The following is a 15,899-nucleotide window of genomic DNA, read 5'->3' as shown; positions in this document are numbered from 1 at the left end:
AAGGTAAAGGCAAAGAAATACAAAGGAAAAAACACAACAACTGGGACACATGTGGTCAAGGCTGAGTAAGATTGCGCTAAAGGGAGGTTTAAATGAGTGAGTGTGTAGTTGACCTATACCATATTGGTGGATTTGTAAAAAGCCTGAGGAATAGTACGAGAGGAAGAGGAATCAGCTCGAAAGATACTTCAGCAAGTGAGTATGGATCTGTTTTAAAGATTAGTTGGTTTTTCAGGCTTTGCAATAATTAGAACTTGAAGTAGTGGCAGCGGGATGAATTTGCATGTCTGTTCCTTAATTAACGTGCAAACATACCACCGATTATGTTATCATGCAAGCACAAACCCTGGATTTTTCTCGTGTGACAGTATGGATTTTGTTCTGACTGTAACACAGTTAAACTGTAAACTATCTCAGACCAATCTATGTTCAGGTGGACTCTGTTCCCATCTGAGTGGACTAAAAAGTGCTCACGATGCTAAATGTTTTAATGAACAGCTAACTGACCGCTTTAAGAATGGACACGGCCTCCTTGCTGAGCCAGACGGGATACAGGACGTCGTCGTGGAGGATGGACTCAAACAGGTCATCTTCATTATCGGCTTCAAATGGTGGCTGACCTGCCATCATCTCATACATCAGCACCCCCAGAGCCCACCAGTCCACTGACGGGCCGTAATCCAGCTCTTGAAGGATCTTAATCACACGTAAAGATGAGGAGGCGTACAAACAGGTAGTCAGACAAAAAGTGCATTACACCTACGTGAAACTATGTCATTTCTCATTTTTCTGTCAAGTTCTGAGACATAAAAAACTTCCCACCAAAAGGCTAAAATGTTCTTCTTTCAACTCCATGTTAGCAATGAAAAATTGAGCATCGTCAGCAAAGAGTCGAACATGGACAAATACAAGTTTAAGTTTGTGGACGCTGTTCGTCTGGTCACCTCGGGTGCGATGTAATCTGGCGTCCCACAGAAGGTGGTGGTGCTGACTCCATCGAGGATGCCCTCTTTGCACATCCCGAAGTCTGCCAGCTTACAGTGACCCTCTGCATCCAGCAGTATGTTGTCCAGCTTCAAGTCTCTGCAGAGCCAGAGGGTTGTACGGGTGAAAGGAAGGATCAGCAAGAGGGATTTGGCAAAATACTCTATGCATACTGGGAGGAATAACATCACCAAGACGTTGTTAGACATTGTTTTTATTTCAATGCCATCTCTTGTGAAACTAATGCGTCTCATAAATGAGCACAAATTTGAGAAAAGTTGGAATTTACAACAATCATGATCCACAAGTTTGTTTTAGTATTTAAAGGAGGAGAATGTGAAGAGGAACAGACCTAAGAAATGAGAGAAAGTTGAGGGTTGAATGGGAGAAAGAGGTGAAGGGGGGGGGGCAGTATGAGAGATAAGAGAAGCAGTGTTGAGAGATGACAGGGGTGGTTATGAATGCTGCAGCTCTGGGCTTGATGGTTGATGGCCACAACAATGTCAACATCTCCTCGATGTAGCCGATGCAGCCGTTCAGCCCAAAGTGGTTTCAAACATACAGTCGCCCTGACAAGCCTCCGGGAGGAGGCAGAGTTTGTGCGTGTGCATGTGTTTCTAAAGTCAAGAGCTTATGCAACTGTCCTGTTTTTAGCGAGCTTCCAAAATAAAAAATAAAATAAAAAAAGTCTTTTCTGTCCCATCATTCTTTGCTCTGACAGGATATTTATTGCACTGTACAGTATAAGGTTGTGAGAAAAATATACAGACAATTCTGAAGAGATGCTGATTATGAAGCATTCTCTCTGGGTGTGTATACTGTGCACCCTCAACACAGTGAATTTATGGAAAGTAAGTTATTTACCATAAAAACATGAAACATGCTGGAACATGATTCTGATTCTGAACACGTTTGCCTTGCAAATTACATTTTGAAATTCCGAATATTTGCTGAGTTTTAACATACATTTTAACATTATGGCAGGAATCCAGATTTTGTGCAAAGTTAAATCATGAACGACATGCTAATGTAACTCAAGTCTCATGGAAAAACAACATGACATACCAGATGCAGTGCAGCTTGACAGTTGGCTTTGAATCAAGTTTTCACTCAATAGTTCATAAACTTTCATCACTCTTAGCTCCCCAATACAACCACAGTGCTGTAACCGGGGACGATGCCTTGCTTAAAGGCACATTGATGGCCCCATGTTGAGGCAGGAAAGAGCAGCACTTGTTCTGTATTTCCCCAGATGGAAGATTAAACTGGCGACTGGCTGCCTGTTTACATATCTCACCTCCAGGCGACTCCCAGCACATTAAATCTGAATTGGCCGCCTGCAGCAGGGCAGAAAAATAGCGTACGAATTTAATGCATTTGTGATTGAATTCAAATGACTGTTGACGCTAATCTTTGTATTACACATCACCTCGCTGCAGGAAAACTCAATATTAAGTGGCTACATGTGTTCAGCCGCACTAATGGAGTAATATTTATTTATGTGAAGATGTCTTGTGTGGTTTGGATGAGAAGGAGCCGAATATTCTATGTTTCACAGCAGGGAATGGGCAACATTTAAATTATCTTCATTTATTTATTGCTAAATTATTTAATCAGTTTTCTTTACGCTTTGATTCTTTAGTGTTATTATTATTACATATAAGCTTATTCATTGAATCAAAAGATGAGATTTGTGAGTTCACGAGAGTGAAAATTCCATCAGTTATAGCGGCACAAACACGAGGTATTTTAGTATTTGAACACATCACAAACACGCTTTCGCATTTCAGAGAGTACTCTTACAAAGTGCACGTTTGTCTTGCTTCTGGTGTTTTCGGGGCAGAAAAGAGAGCGGTAATTCAAATACACACAAACTACCAGGACCAGCTAGTACCAAGCCAGTCATGGTTTTCAAGCCATTTCACAGTGGAATAGGTTGAGGGCTCAGTGGTAAGAAAAGCAACTGGTCCGAGTGGTTTCACACCTGGACAAAGTGGCTGAGCATGTTACAGTAAAAACCCTTCTGACCCTGAATCAGTGTCACATTGTGTTCCAGGGAAATAACCTTCGTGGGATTTGTTTGTTAGAAAAGCTTTAATATCGCTTAACAAATCCTGTCAATAAACAGGAGCTGCTGCAGAAGGAGTTCACACACACACACACACACACACACACACACACACACACACACACACACACACACACACGCGCGGCAATCAGACTCAATTGAAAGCATTTCCTGTGTTTCATGTTAACCTTGAGTGATTTTTCCATTACATCCTTAGAGACAACCCCTGCACTGTGACAGCTAACCTCTCTCTCTCTCTCTCTCTCTCTCTCTCTCTCTCTCTCTCTCTCTCTCTCTCACCCTCCATCATTTCCTCCATCCCCTGTTCTTTTTGACAACATGTTCACACATCTGGTCAAATACACACAAAGATGTTGTCAAACTGGAGACTAAAATTAAAACGTACTTTAGGAATGAACCAACTTTTGGATTTCCTCAGACGTTTCAACAGGTGTCTAATGAACACACCCAGCCACATTATCCAACCACATGGCTCCGAAATCTGTCTGAAGGAACCAGGTTCTTAGTCCTGTAGCTTTTTCATTGAATGGATATTTTACTGATCTAAATCACAACTCTCATGCTTGTGGTAAGTTTTGCTGTATTGGGAGTGAAAAATATCACTCCATCTAAATTCGTACATGTACCAACTCTGAAAGACAGTGTGCCGATGTCCTCACCGGTGTTTGTGTATCGCTAACCAGTCTGAGCCTGCTCTGTCAACACTATCACACCCAAACATCACTCTATTCTGTCTCAGGGACTTCAGTGAAGCTGAAAAGAAGAGAAGGGAAAGTGCTGCTACATGTTCCATTGTGTACAAATTATTTTTGCTTGTTGACATGGGGGAGTCGTGGTGATGGTAGCATTACGTAAGGAGGGGCTGATGGAGGAAAAAAGATGAACATCAGAGGAGTGATGGAGGAGGGAGGGGGGCGGGGGTGAGGAGAAGGAGGAGGGGTGAGGAGGAGGGCGAGTCGGGACATAATGTTCCCAAAACACTTGTTGTTCTTCTTCTTCCGCTCAACAAAGTGAGTCAGGACAAGAGAGCAAAAGACATAGAGAGAGAGAGAGAGAGAGCGCACGAGAGAGAGAGCGCACGAGAGAGAGAGCGCACGAGAGAGAGAGAGAGAGAGCGCACGAGAGAGAGAGAGAGAGAGAGAGAGAGAGAGAGGTGATGAGGTAGCTCAGTCAAATCAGCCATCATTTATTAACATGCAGTGTGTGTGTGTGCGTGGGTTGGCTTTCCCTGCCAACCTCTGACAGAGTAGTATTCACTATCAACACAGCGTGACTGAGAACACAATGTTGAAAACGTCTGAATGTACTTTAAACCTCAGTGCTGGAATGAAATCTTTCTGGAGTCAGGCACGAAATGAAAATTAAAAAAAAGTATCTTTCTCATGGTCGTCACTTCTTGGTTGAGTTGGTTTGTAGATTATGGCACTAATATGGCACTAATATGACCCGTCTCCCAAACTTCGTCTGAACACTGCAATCAATTTGAGGATCATGTGGACGCATTATGCAGCAAAAGTGCCCTCTTGGATACCTCTAGGGTAGATAAAACATGATGAATTGCCCTAGAGTGCCCTTTTAGAAACGAAAGCATGATACAGTGCACTGTAGGGTGATCTTCCATTAGAGAAAATGTGATAAAGTGTCCTCCAGGGTTCCCTTCCAGAAGAGAAAATGTGATAAAGTGTCCTCCAGGGTTCCCTTCCAGAAGAGACATGTGACAAAGTGTCCTCCAGGGTTCCCTTCCAGTAGAGAAGATGTGATAAAGTGTCCTCCAGGGTTCCCTTCCAGAAGAGACATGTGATAAAGTGTCCTCCAGGGTTCCCTTCCAGTAGAGAAGATGTGATAAAGTGTCCTCCAGGGTTCCCTTCCAGAAGAGACATGTGATAAAGTGTCCTCCAGGGTTCCCTTCCAGTAGAGAAGATGTGATGAAGTGCTATGCATCCAGCAGCCTCTGTTAGCTCTATTCCTACTTGAAAACAGAGGCCGGGGTCAATTAAAGGTACTTGTGGTAAAAAGACACGCTTCACATTTCAAGTGAGGAGTGTTTGACTCAGAGCCAGACTTTGGGTGGAGTATCACTTCAACACATGGTTACGTAGCCAACACCAATAAAAGCACAATCACAAACCAGTAACGCTGCGGGCTCTAACCTTGATGACGGATTAGGATTCAATGGTGCCAACTCAAAGAAACACATACACATACTAATTGTGTGATTATACCCCCCCCCCCCCCCCCCTCTTTCATTATTAACATACTTGTAACAGAAACTGTGTGAAACAATGAGTCCTGGTCCAGCAGGCACCAGCCGGACTGGACTCTCTGAGACCATGTAGCCAAAAGAACTAAATGACACGGCAGGATGGAAGTCAGTTATGTAATATTTTAGTAATTTTAACTTGTTTATGCAACACCTTCTGTGTGTTTCAAGCTATGTGTGCGTTTAAAGCATTCTATACGTCTCCCTTCTTTGAAAAAAAAAAATACACTAGACTGCAACCTCGCCAGCTCTCCTAAATTAATCAGAGAGATCTTTTTATTCCCCAGTTTTGTCGAGTGAGTGAACAACATGGAGTACATTGAAAGCCCTAAAAGCTTCTTTTTTTTTTTACAGATTATTACAAAGAAAGTTTATGGATTCGTGTTTTTCTGCAATACCTGCAATAAAAAACGGGCTTCTCGTGTTGTTCAGTCCTAACAACGCTTGTGTTTTGTAAGCATGGCTTTGTAAGTTAAGTTTAAGTTAATCCTTGCATGTTTCGTTAAAGTTTGCAAATGTAACATTTGAGGCTCATTAAACTGTTTATTACTTCGAGCCAAAAATAAATTGCAAAACGTTGGAGTTTGGTTTCTTTCCACCAGCTGGATTGAAGGGGATGAAAAGTTCTCACTTTGACAGTCTGTGATTGGCGTTGGGAAAGTTGTTACTGTTTGTTCTGAGTCACATGATTTGTGTCATATTTAATGCTGTCTGAAGGCCAAAAAAAAAACATACTTGGCAATATTCTCATCAGATAAAACAAAATAAGGCTTTATTAAACCCTCAGGGGAAAGACTGTTGTAGAAACAAGGCAACGAGATTCACATTAAGATAACAGCCAGATTCAGCTGTGTAACAATAAAGAAACGGTTCTCTTGATGAGTTTCCGTCACTATCTCTGCCTTTCAGTTCACATGTTCTCCTCGTGTGAACTGAAGCACCCGTGGGAATCCTACTGACATACAAGAGTGATTAAAGGACAAATACGCTGTGTGGAAGAAGAATATACCATCTTCTGTCACGTTTAACAAACCTTCAACTGCTGAACACGTGCACTATTTTGTCACAGATGGTGCGGCATGAAACCCACACATTGCGTGACGAGAGAATCCAAACACCAAATCAAGCCTCCGATTGGTGAGGAGGAAACTCCGGAGAGAAGACCTTCCATCAAAGCTATTTCTGGGAGCAAACAGCCTGAACCTGCACGAGCCTCCGTCCATCACAATGGTGTTGTGATTCCAGCAGCGTGCTGCTTTTGTGGGCCCGGCTGCGTGTTTGCTGTTGACTCACAATGATATTATGACTGAGGAGTCCAGATAATGGCACCTGAAGTAAACCAACTCAGGTCACTTCGGGGTCAACGGGTTTGAGTTTCATAACCAAAGAAATGATTTCATCTGAAAAGAACATTTCGTTGCTTTTCAGCATGATTGAAAACAAGAACACACATCACATTGTGTTCAGTTTCCTGAAGGGTTTCAACCCAAAAAACACAAAGAAAACTAAATACCTCCACCAAGAGACACGTTAGCAGAGACATGACACATTTTAAAACTACATTAAGACCACAAGACCAATGCGAGCTTATTGTTCAACATGTACAGAATATTTCATATTGTTAATCAACTGGGAGATTTAGGCCAAATAAAACGCATTTTCATTTGTATTTAAAGCTTTAGTTTACATTTACAATGTTTCTCTGCTCGGAGTTTCAGTTAGAGGAAAATGTCACCCACAAAATGACCTTTTTTGCATGTCAGTTATTCACCTCATGGTACTTTGAATTGTTGAAGAAAACTTTTTCCCTCCCCGATGAAGAACAGAGAAGTCTTGATGAATTGAAGTAAATGGGGACCACATTTAACGACAGCAAAACTACATCAAAAAATCTTTATAAAAACGTTATAAAACATCTTTATAAATAAATCCACGTCTCATTTATCCAGTCACATGTTCACTACTTCCCAAACATCTTTTAAAAACCCTTCAGACATGCAAGAAAAAGAGTTTTCTTCCAGAATTAAAGGTAACAGGGTGAGTAATTGATATACAGCTGCTCCTTTTGTGGGTGAAGTACTCCTTTAATGTTTATTTTCTTTTTTCTCTGGGAGTTCTCTTATATGCCTTGTAATGGAGACTCGGATCCCAGTTGGAAGCTCCAAATCAAATAAGCAGAACGTTCATGCGTCACAGTGTTTGAAACGATTAAAGAGACAGAGTCTGAGCGAAAAATTCCGCTGCAACTCAAATGTGCAAATGTGTGTCCTGGAAGGCGCAAACGTGCAGCAGAATTACCTGTATACGACTCCGTGCCGGTGCAGGAACATCAGAGCGGCCGTGACCTCGGCCGCGTAAAAACGAGATCTCGCCTCGTCGAACTTCCTCGATCGTTGAATCTGAAACATGAGGTCGCCTCCGTTAACGTACTCCATCACGAAGAACAGTCGGTCCTGGAGAGACAGGAAGAGAGAGGCACTCACCTGTTAATGAATGCAGAGGTATCAACACATTCTGCATGTTAAGAGTTAACACTCGAGAGTCACAACCGCAACACATTTTACACACTTTGCCCGTCAAGTCTGAATTTAAGCAACATTTAACTAAAACAACTTTTTATGTCTCACAGAATACCCTCGGTGTGAAAACACATAAAACACATGACTATGTGCCAACATAGATTGTCTCCACTTCCTGTGACACACACACACACTCACACACACGCACACACACACATAAACCGCACCCTCCGAGTTCTATTCTCTTGGTACTGAAAATGGGCTCCGGGGGAAAATGGCCCCCTTCCTGAATTCCAGCTTGCTTTCTTCATATCGGAAATAAAAGAGAGAAAGAGAGAGACATAGTGTGTGTGTGTGTGTGTGGGGGGGGGGGGGGGGGGGGGGGGGGGGAGAGATTGTGATATAAACAGCTTCGTATATAAGAAACCAGGAGCAGTCCTGTATGTTGTTCCCCCTCCTCCAACATACAAATTGATCTCAGTCACAATAGCTTTGGAAATTTCAGAATCTTAAATATAGACTTGTTGTGAGACTATCCTGAGTATCATTATTCCTGAAAAGAGACATTACTGTTGAGTTTTTTATTATATTGGAGGCAGACATCTCTGCATCTCCAAAACTACACGACTCGCCCCAAAACAGTCTCGATTGATAAATAGCACTACAGGTAAGAAGACAAATGTGAACTTTTACCGTTTCTTTGAAACAGAGCAGCAGGAGAGAAAGTGGTTTCCTGAACAGACAGAATTCCAGTTCACTAAACAATATCAAGAATGACACGGTGATCTTCATGGTTACGGTTACAACAATCCTGTTTCCTCACAATGTCATTAACGGGCAGATGTCCCTGTAATCCTGCACTTTGTTCCTCTGATGACTAACGGTAAACAGAAACCACGGGCGAGGCGAAGTTCCTGTTTGACACCGACATTTGTTGAAGGTTGAATTTAACATGAATTTAAAAACAAAGAAAAACAGACAACCGGGGTGAGCCATATGAAACCATGTTCTATCATGACATGTCATTTCAGATTAATAGAACATCCAGTTGTTCACCCACTGCAGCTGGAGGTCTTAGTGGCCGATCCGACTGCATTCACATGTTTCTAAAGCTGACTTTGGGATCCTTGTTTCTTCTTCAGCATCGGTTTAAAAGGGCCTCGGGATCGGGTCTTACATAAGTGGCCGCCGATCCACCTCAGCCAGTTCTCTCTCTCTCTCTCTCTCTCTCTCTCTCTCTCTCTCTCTCTCTCTCTCTCTCTCTCTCTCTCTCTCTCGCTTTAAAGCGACTTTAAACAGGATGTCGAAATAGTTTGTTTAAATGTACCCAGAGTCCCGGCTGGTCCCACCCGATCAAACATGAATAAACATTTCCTGAGTGTAATTACAAATGTACAGATACTGGCTTCTCACTGCCAACACACACACACACACACACACACACACACACACACGCACACACACTCCATGTACTATAGATACACACCAAGATGATCCCGACACTGGCCATAACGTCGTGATGGTTTATCTAACGTCTGTATGTGTGTATGATTAAACATGTGCCCTCGCTGTGCCACCTTGCTGTAATGTATGTAGAACAAGTCTCAACTTGCAATCTTATGTAACCCCAAAACTATTAACTCATATGTTGTCTTTCTTTGCTGTGTAACACACACACACAGAGAGAGAGAGAGAGAGAGAGAGAGAGAGAGAGAGAGAGAGAGAGAGAGAGAGAGAGAGAGAGAGAGAGAGAGAGAGAGAGAGAATAAAACAATACAAACACACACAGATAAGGGAAGAAGGAAGAAAAGGAAGACAGGAAAAAAGAAAGCGATGACGATAAAAATGAGGACGTAAGGAAATGAGGACAAAGAAAGGAAGAAGAAGATAGGGGAGGAAAGACAAACAATCAGACCGAACAAAGTAATAAGGAAAGAATGTCAGAAAGAAAGACAGAAAGAAATAAGGACCCAAGGAAAACATAAAGAAAGAGAGGAAGAAGGGAGCAAAATGCATGAAAATGTAGCAAGAAAATTTGTAAGGTATAAATAAAGTAAAAGGAACAAATGTACGAATACATAGTATCTACAGTTGTCGGGTAAATGTAGTTGAGAAAGTAGAATATTAGCTTAAATGGAAATACCAAGCACCAGAACTCTGATGTTTTAACGGTGTTATTTTATCACATTGTACACGCATGTCTCTCTCACAATGTACTCTCAGTTAAAGCGACGACAAGCAACTTTCACCGTGTTGATTTTGGCGACTCCTGTGGAAAACAGTGGTCGTGTCTTCATGAGCACCATCGCATGGTGTGAACTCCCTTTTTCTCCAGCGGGCCCAGAAATACAGCCTGGTCCTCCGGCAGCGTGGCGCTGGCTCACCGGGTGCCTGAGCTCCACGCCTGAGGTCCGACAAAAGCTTGAAGGCTGCAGCGGAGCCGGATCTGGGTCTGTCTGCTGCCGGAGTCTGAGCCGAAGGAGTTTCTAGTGAACCTGCATGCTGTAAATGACTTTGTATGACCCAATGATATTAAACATAACTGTATAGAACATGCCAATATCCTCACTGATGGTTTTGTTTAGCTTATGGACACGCACATAGGCTCCCGTATTACATTGAGACTGTTTCATGATAGTTCCTTGTAGTAACTTTAAATAATGCAACAAATAAATCTGTATTTGGTTTTCGATGTCAGAGGGTACATCTTCTCTCCCAACAACATGAAGTCTGTTCATGAAGCTAAACTCGTCAAAATCAGTCAGAACTGGAAAAAAACAACAACATAAAACGGCAAACGGGGTTTGAACTTTTGTCCGTGTACAAAAAAAGAAGAAGTGAATTGCTGGCCTACGTTTCCCGGAACATTACGAGCCATTACCGCTTGGCTGCTAGTCATTACCACACAGCGCCGTACCAGTAAAGATGCACTCGGTGATTTCATTCAACTGAACCTGGAGCCTGAGTTCGTCTTCACCCACGTGGTCCGATTCAGATCCTCACACGGACTAATCACTGTTTTCATCATGCTTGACCACAACATTTACCAGACTGCTTTCCTTATGAATGCTTTTGCAACAACTGTCCAGATAGGTGAATCGTTCCTTTAGAGTCATCCGTGTATTTAGTGGACTTTGCCTTTAAGAGGAGGGCAGGCTTTTCCCTTTTTTCACTGATGATTGCAGCAGGAAATGATTGCAATTGGGGGACAGAGTGTATTGTGTGTGTGGCCCTGGAACCAGATCAAGAATGCTTGTCCTTAAAAAAACAGTGCAGTCAAATCAAGCTGGTGTCCTGGTACTGAGCAGCAACCCACTGTCTGTGAATCTCTGTCGACCAGAACGTGCAGGCCCCGTGAGGTGACGAACACATATTTGGCTGGGCGGCCTGCATGTGCCTACACTGTGCATGCCTACTGTGTGTGTGTGTGTGTGTGTGTGCGTGCGTGCGTGTGCTCATTGTTCTCGCCTCACTGCGGTTCATCACGATGGCTGACGGGAGTTAAATGCGTGCTGCGGGCTGCTTGGTCCACACACACAGAATATCTTCTTACTCCTCGTTCCCATGAAAAAAAAAAACAACACTTGGATTTCATCGTCCAAAGAAAATTTGTAAAAGAAAGTGAGAGAGTGGTTTGCTTTGATTACTGTCACGAGAAACAGACTTCCAGGAAAGCCACGAGCAACTGTAGTGTGCAGAGTGTGTGTGGTTTTAAGGTGCAGAAGGGAGGTCATTTTTGTGTTTCTTAACAAAAGACGCTTTCATGACTCGCACGTTCAAGTGTTTTGGAAAGAAAGGGTAGAAGAGAAACCAGTCTGAAGTTCTTACATCAGAGGGGTCAAGTGATGGTTTCTTTAGAAGGGGGGTGACTCTGGCAGTCTTGAAAGCTGTGGGAAAGCATCCTGAAACAAGGGATTTGTTGATGAGGTGGGTGAGGAAAGGAAGGAGTTCAGTCGCAATACACTGAAGAAGAGGGGAGGGGATCGGGTCAAGGGAGCACGTGGTGGGGCGATTAGATGTAACAAGGTCGAGGACCTCGTTAGGGGAGAGGGGAGCAAGATAGGGTAAGATGGGGCGTGGAGAGGGGAGGGAGAGCTGTGGGGGAAGAGCTGGAGAGGGTGGACAGGGACACTGAGAGAGTGGGGGAGAGGATGGACAGCGACCGGGGGGCTGACAGAAGGAGGACCTGATCATTTACCTTCTTGTCAAAGAAGTTGGCGAAATCGTCTTATCACTATCGTCTTATTTGCTAAAATTACAGGGCCCAGCTGTTTAGTAAATATGAGCCTTTTTCAAATGAAACTACATATATGTGTGACATATTTTTAAAGATTTGGATCATTCGTAGAAATGAATGCTCTTGTGGCTGAGTGCCACAGAAAGGTAGTGATGTCAGAAATGATCGAGATGGACAAACACTTTGGTGGTTTTGGTCTTTTCATGAGATTTGTTGGCAATAAGAAAAATAAAGGACATCGCCACCATGAACGTGAAACCCTGCACTCAATCCCTGTCAGCTTTTGCAGCAAGGACAGTTAACAGACACAAATAAAAAGGAGTGCAATTTCAGATCCAATTTCGAAATGTTTCGATTTTTTCGAAGTGGCGAGAATTGAGAACACTTTCAATGTATGATTGCTTCATCAAATCAGACACTGTTGGTACATGTCAGACTGTAGCTGTGTCATATGTCATATGTCATAGATATGTTAAAACAAGTTACAAAGTGGTCTGAAAGGGCCCTTAAAGTAGCAGCTTGGCCCTCCACCTCTGCTTTCAGTCATCTCCCTCGTCTGTACGACCCCACTGACTCCGAGCATCCCCGTCCATGTCTGTCTATGTCGGTTCCATCAGTCTCTCTCTGGCCTAAGCACAAGAGAACAAAGCTTCATTAATGTACCAGGCTTGTTTCTGGCCGCCTCTGCTGCCTCTGATGTTCACCAATTATATCTCTCCCTCTGTAATCTGTCCTGTTCCTTACTTCACTCATTTCTTACCAAACCCTCTGCACTTCTTCCCCACCGTCACTCTGTTGGAAAAGACAATTTAATATCACAAATAATGACAGTTCCCTGTTTTATTTTGTTAATCCTTCCTTACACCGCCTCTGTGTGGAGCAGAATGAGGCCCGGCGCTACTGTTGTACAATGTTGTTTACATGTCTTGGCGGTAATTAGGCTGATAGGGGAACGACTGTGATCCTACAGTCGATTTAGAAGAACAGGAGGGAGGGTGGAGGTAGGACATAGGTCAAAGTACAGAGAGATGTTCAAGTACACAAGTGTATCATAATAAATAAAGCAGATACTAAATAAAACCACGTTTAATAAGAAGTAGATGCTAAATAAACAACACATACAGTGTAATATAAGTTAAGCCGAACACAGAGGGATGTGTTGCCCCTTTAGGGGGCGGGCCTCGCAGTGAAACGAAGGGGGGAGCGAAGGAATGAAGGAGAGGATTACGAAAGAAAGTGGGGAGAGAAAAACGTCTAAAATGGAGGTCAGAGCTGTACGCGGCTAAAGATAAGTAAGAATGCAGCCACTCGACTGAGATGGATGAACAACGTGACTGAAGAAGAAATGCAAGAAGAGAGTGACAGAGCCGGTGTGTTCCAAATCTGACTGACAATTAAAGTTTTTCACAGTGATGGACTGCTGAGACGTTTTCAAACATAAAGATCAGTAGAAACAATGAGTCAACCAGTAGTTCCGTGTGATGAGTTCCTTCCCTTACATATTAGTAAACTGAGGACCTTTGGCTTTTGGACCGAAGACACCTGTCCTACGAGATTGTGATGAGCATGTTTCCCTGTTTTCTGATGTTCTGTATCCAAAACGATTAATTGAGAAAAAAAATCTGCAAAATATTTGATAATGTAATAAACTGTTAGTTGCAGCCCAACATGTTCAAATGAGACCAAAAGTGAAGAACTCAACGAACATTATAGGCTGGGTTTTTTTGGTGAGGGGGGGGGGGGGGGGGGTTGATGGTATCTGTTCTACTGTGCGAGGATCAAGCGGTTCTGAAAAGTGAAGCCGATAATGAAGAGCCTTAAACGTGCATTCTTCCTAGTGGCCTTTAGGGGGAGACTCCTCTGGTTGCAAAAAGTCTGATTGTATAGAAGTCGATGAGAAAATGTCACTGTCGCGGTCTAACGAGCTAATTGGTTATCACACTGAGTTGATGTGGATCGGCGTGGCGACAGGCCGAGTGGAACCGGCGTCATGTAAAAGGAGAATGTGTGACACCACCGTGGGGCTGTGTTTGTGTGCCACACAACCACAAAGAAAAAGATTTCCTTTGTGACACATCTTCAAGTTATCATGATTCAGATTTAGGTCCAGGCTAATATGGCGACGCTCGTTACTGGGCGTGCAAATACGCGCATGCACGAGTTTTTCTACATCAGATCAAGTCCTGTACGAAAAGTGACTCCTGTGTGGGAAAAGTGAACTCCACCCGTTACAATCAAAACCAAAATATGAGCTGCAATTACCAAGAAAAAGTTCACTGAAAAGCTATTGTTGAACAAATGCAGGACAGATTATTGGGTACGATAAAATGTTTATATGTTCAATTGTTTCTTTTTTATTATTAATAATCCTTTTTATGTATAATGTGTTGTATATAACCTTACAAGATTCTGAGTAAACCATGTATGAACTTTTTTTTCGTTGGATATATGCCTTTTATCATATTCTTTGCTTTCTTTAGTTTATGAAAGATATTGCGTTGAGCTGAACTCTGTGACTGTGACAGATGAATTTGTGGAAACTTCTCTAAACTCTTCATCTAAACTCTAAACTTCAGCGTTCAGCGAACATTCATCCTTCGATGTTCGGGCTTGTGCGGCCCGTGTTTTGTTGCGGCTCGTCTGATAACAGTTATCACCTGCGCAGCGTCGTGCTCAAGCTGCAGCGAAAGGACTCATCAGCTCAACATGTGACCTGTTCCTTCAGCAAGTCCTCAAACTGGAAAAAAGCACACGCCTGTGTGGAGTACATGCACAGAGCCTCTATATGTTTCGCGACAGGAACACTTATGCAACAAACGATAAACAAAAAATACAGCGCTCTGGAGGAGCGGCCGGCGTTAGCGGCATCCCACCCACGGGTGCCCTTTGTGTGTCCGTCTGTCAGCGTCCACTTACTGTATGGATGGACAAATTAGCCGAGACGAGCCGATGAGAGAGGGAGCAGAGTGTGAACGTGATGGGGAAGTAAAGCTCAGCCTCTGGGCTGTTGGCAGACGCTTTACTAACGACTCAGGTGTTAAAGTTGATTAAACGCTCTCTGGAAACTGTTCCCAGACTCAAAACATTGAGCTGAATTCCCAGCATGCAATCAACAGGTATAGAGCAGGGATGCTGAAGTGAGGACAGTTTGTCCTTGAACGTAATGAGAAGTTGAGATATTCTCTGAGAAGTGAATTACAGATCGGTTCCCTTATTATAGTTCTCTTATAGTTACTGTGATAGGGAGTTGTGTGTCGGATAATCCTGCGATTCTCTGATTCAAACAAGCCATTGGAAGTTTGGCAGTTTGTGACATACAGTGTGTGACATAGGGGGTGGGGGTAAGAAGCGACACAGCATAGTATCGCAATATTTTGCGCGGCGATATTGTATCGATACACGGACGCCAAGTATCGATCTTTTATAATATAAACTATTAAAAAAATAAACAAAATATTATCTGGTGATTCCCACCCCTAATTTGACATGTGAAGTGACCTGACATCTTACATTTGGCTGCAGACGCCTTGAATCTGTCCACAGGTTTGCAGCTCAGTTTGAACATCAGGTGTGAGTAGTTTTCCCCTCTAATATTGTGTTTTTTTAAGGATTTTTAGAGGCCTGAGGTCAGGTCAGGTCAGTGTCAGGTTCTAAACACCAAAAAAAAAGAAAAATGAGTTTGTGTTGCATATTTCTTTCTTTCATATCCCTTAAATCATGTGGTGACCCATCAGATTCATCATGGGACTCAACGCTCAGGGTGGAAACACAGTTTAAATTAAAGTGAAAGTCACAACAACTGGAGTCTGT

General features: G+C 42.9%; 1 protein-coding gene across 1 annotated transcript in view; it reads right to left on the bottom strand.

Annotated features, from left to right (window-relative positions):
* LOC306785886 (protein kinase C epsilon type-like) overlaps positions 1–15,899 on the bottom strand; it is a 44,062-nt gene that overhangs the window by 3,709 nt on the left and 24,454 nt on the right. Inside the window, exons 11-13 of the mRNA XM_079280444.1 lie at positions 7,632–7,786; positions 945–1,083; positions 508–696 (exon numbers count right to left, since the gene is read on the bottom strand). Of these exons, the coding sequence (XP_079136570.1) occupies positions 508–696; positions 945–1,083; positions 7,632–7,786 (483 nt within the window). The remainder of the gene's footprint in view (positions 1–507; positions 697–944; positions 1,084–7,631; positions 7,787–15,899) is intronic.

This window comes from Melanostigma gelatinosum, assembly GCF_949748355.1.
Source record: "Melanostigma gelatinosum genome assembly, chromosome: 12".
NCBI lineage: Eukaryota > Metazoa > Chordata > Actinopteri > Perciformes > Zoarcidae > Melanostigma > Melanostigma gelatinosum.
The sequence above is the reverse complement of the archived record's forward strand: the minus strand, read 5'-3'. Positions and strand labels throughout refer to the sequence as shown.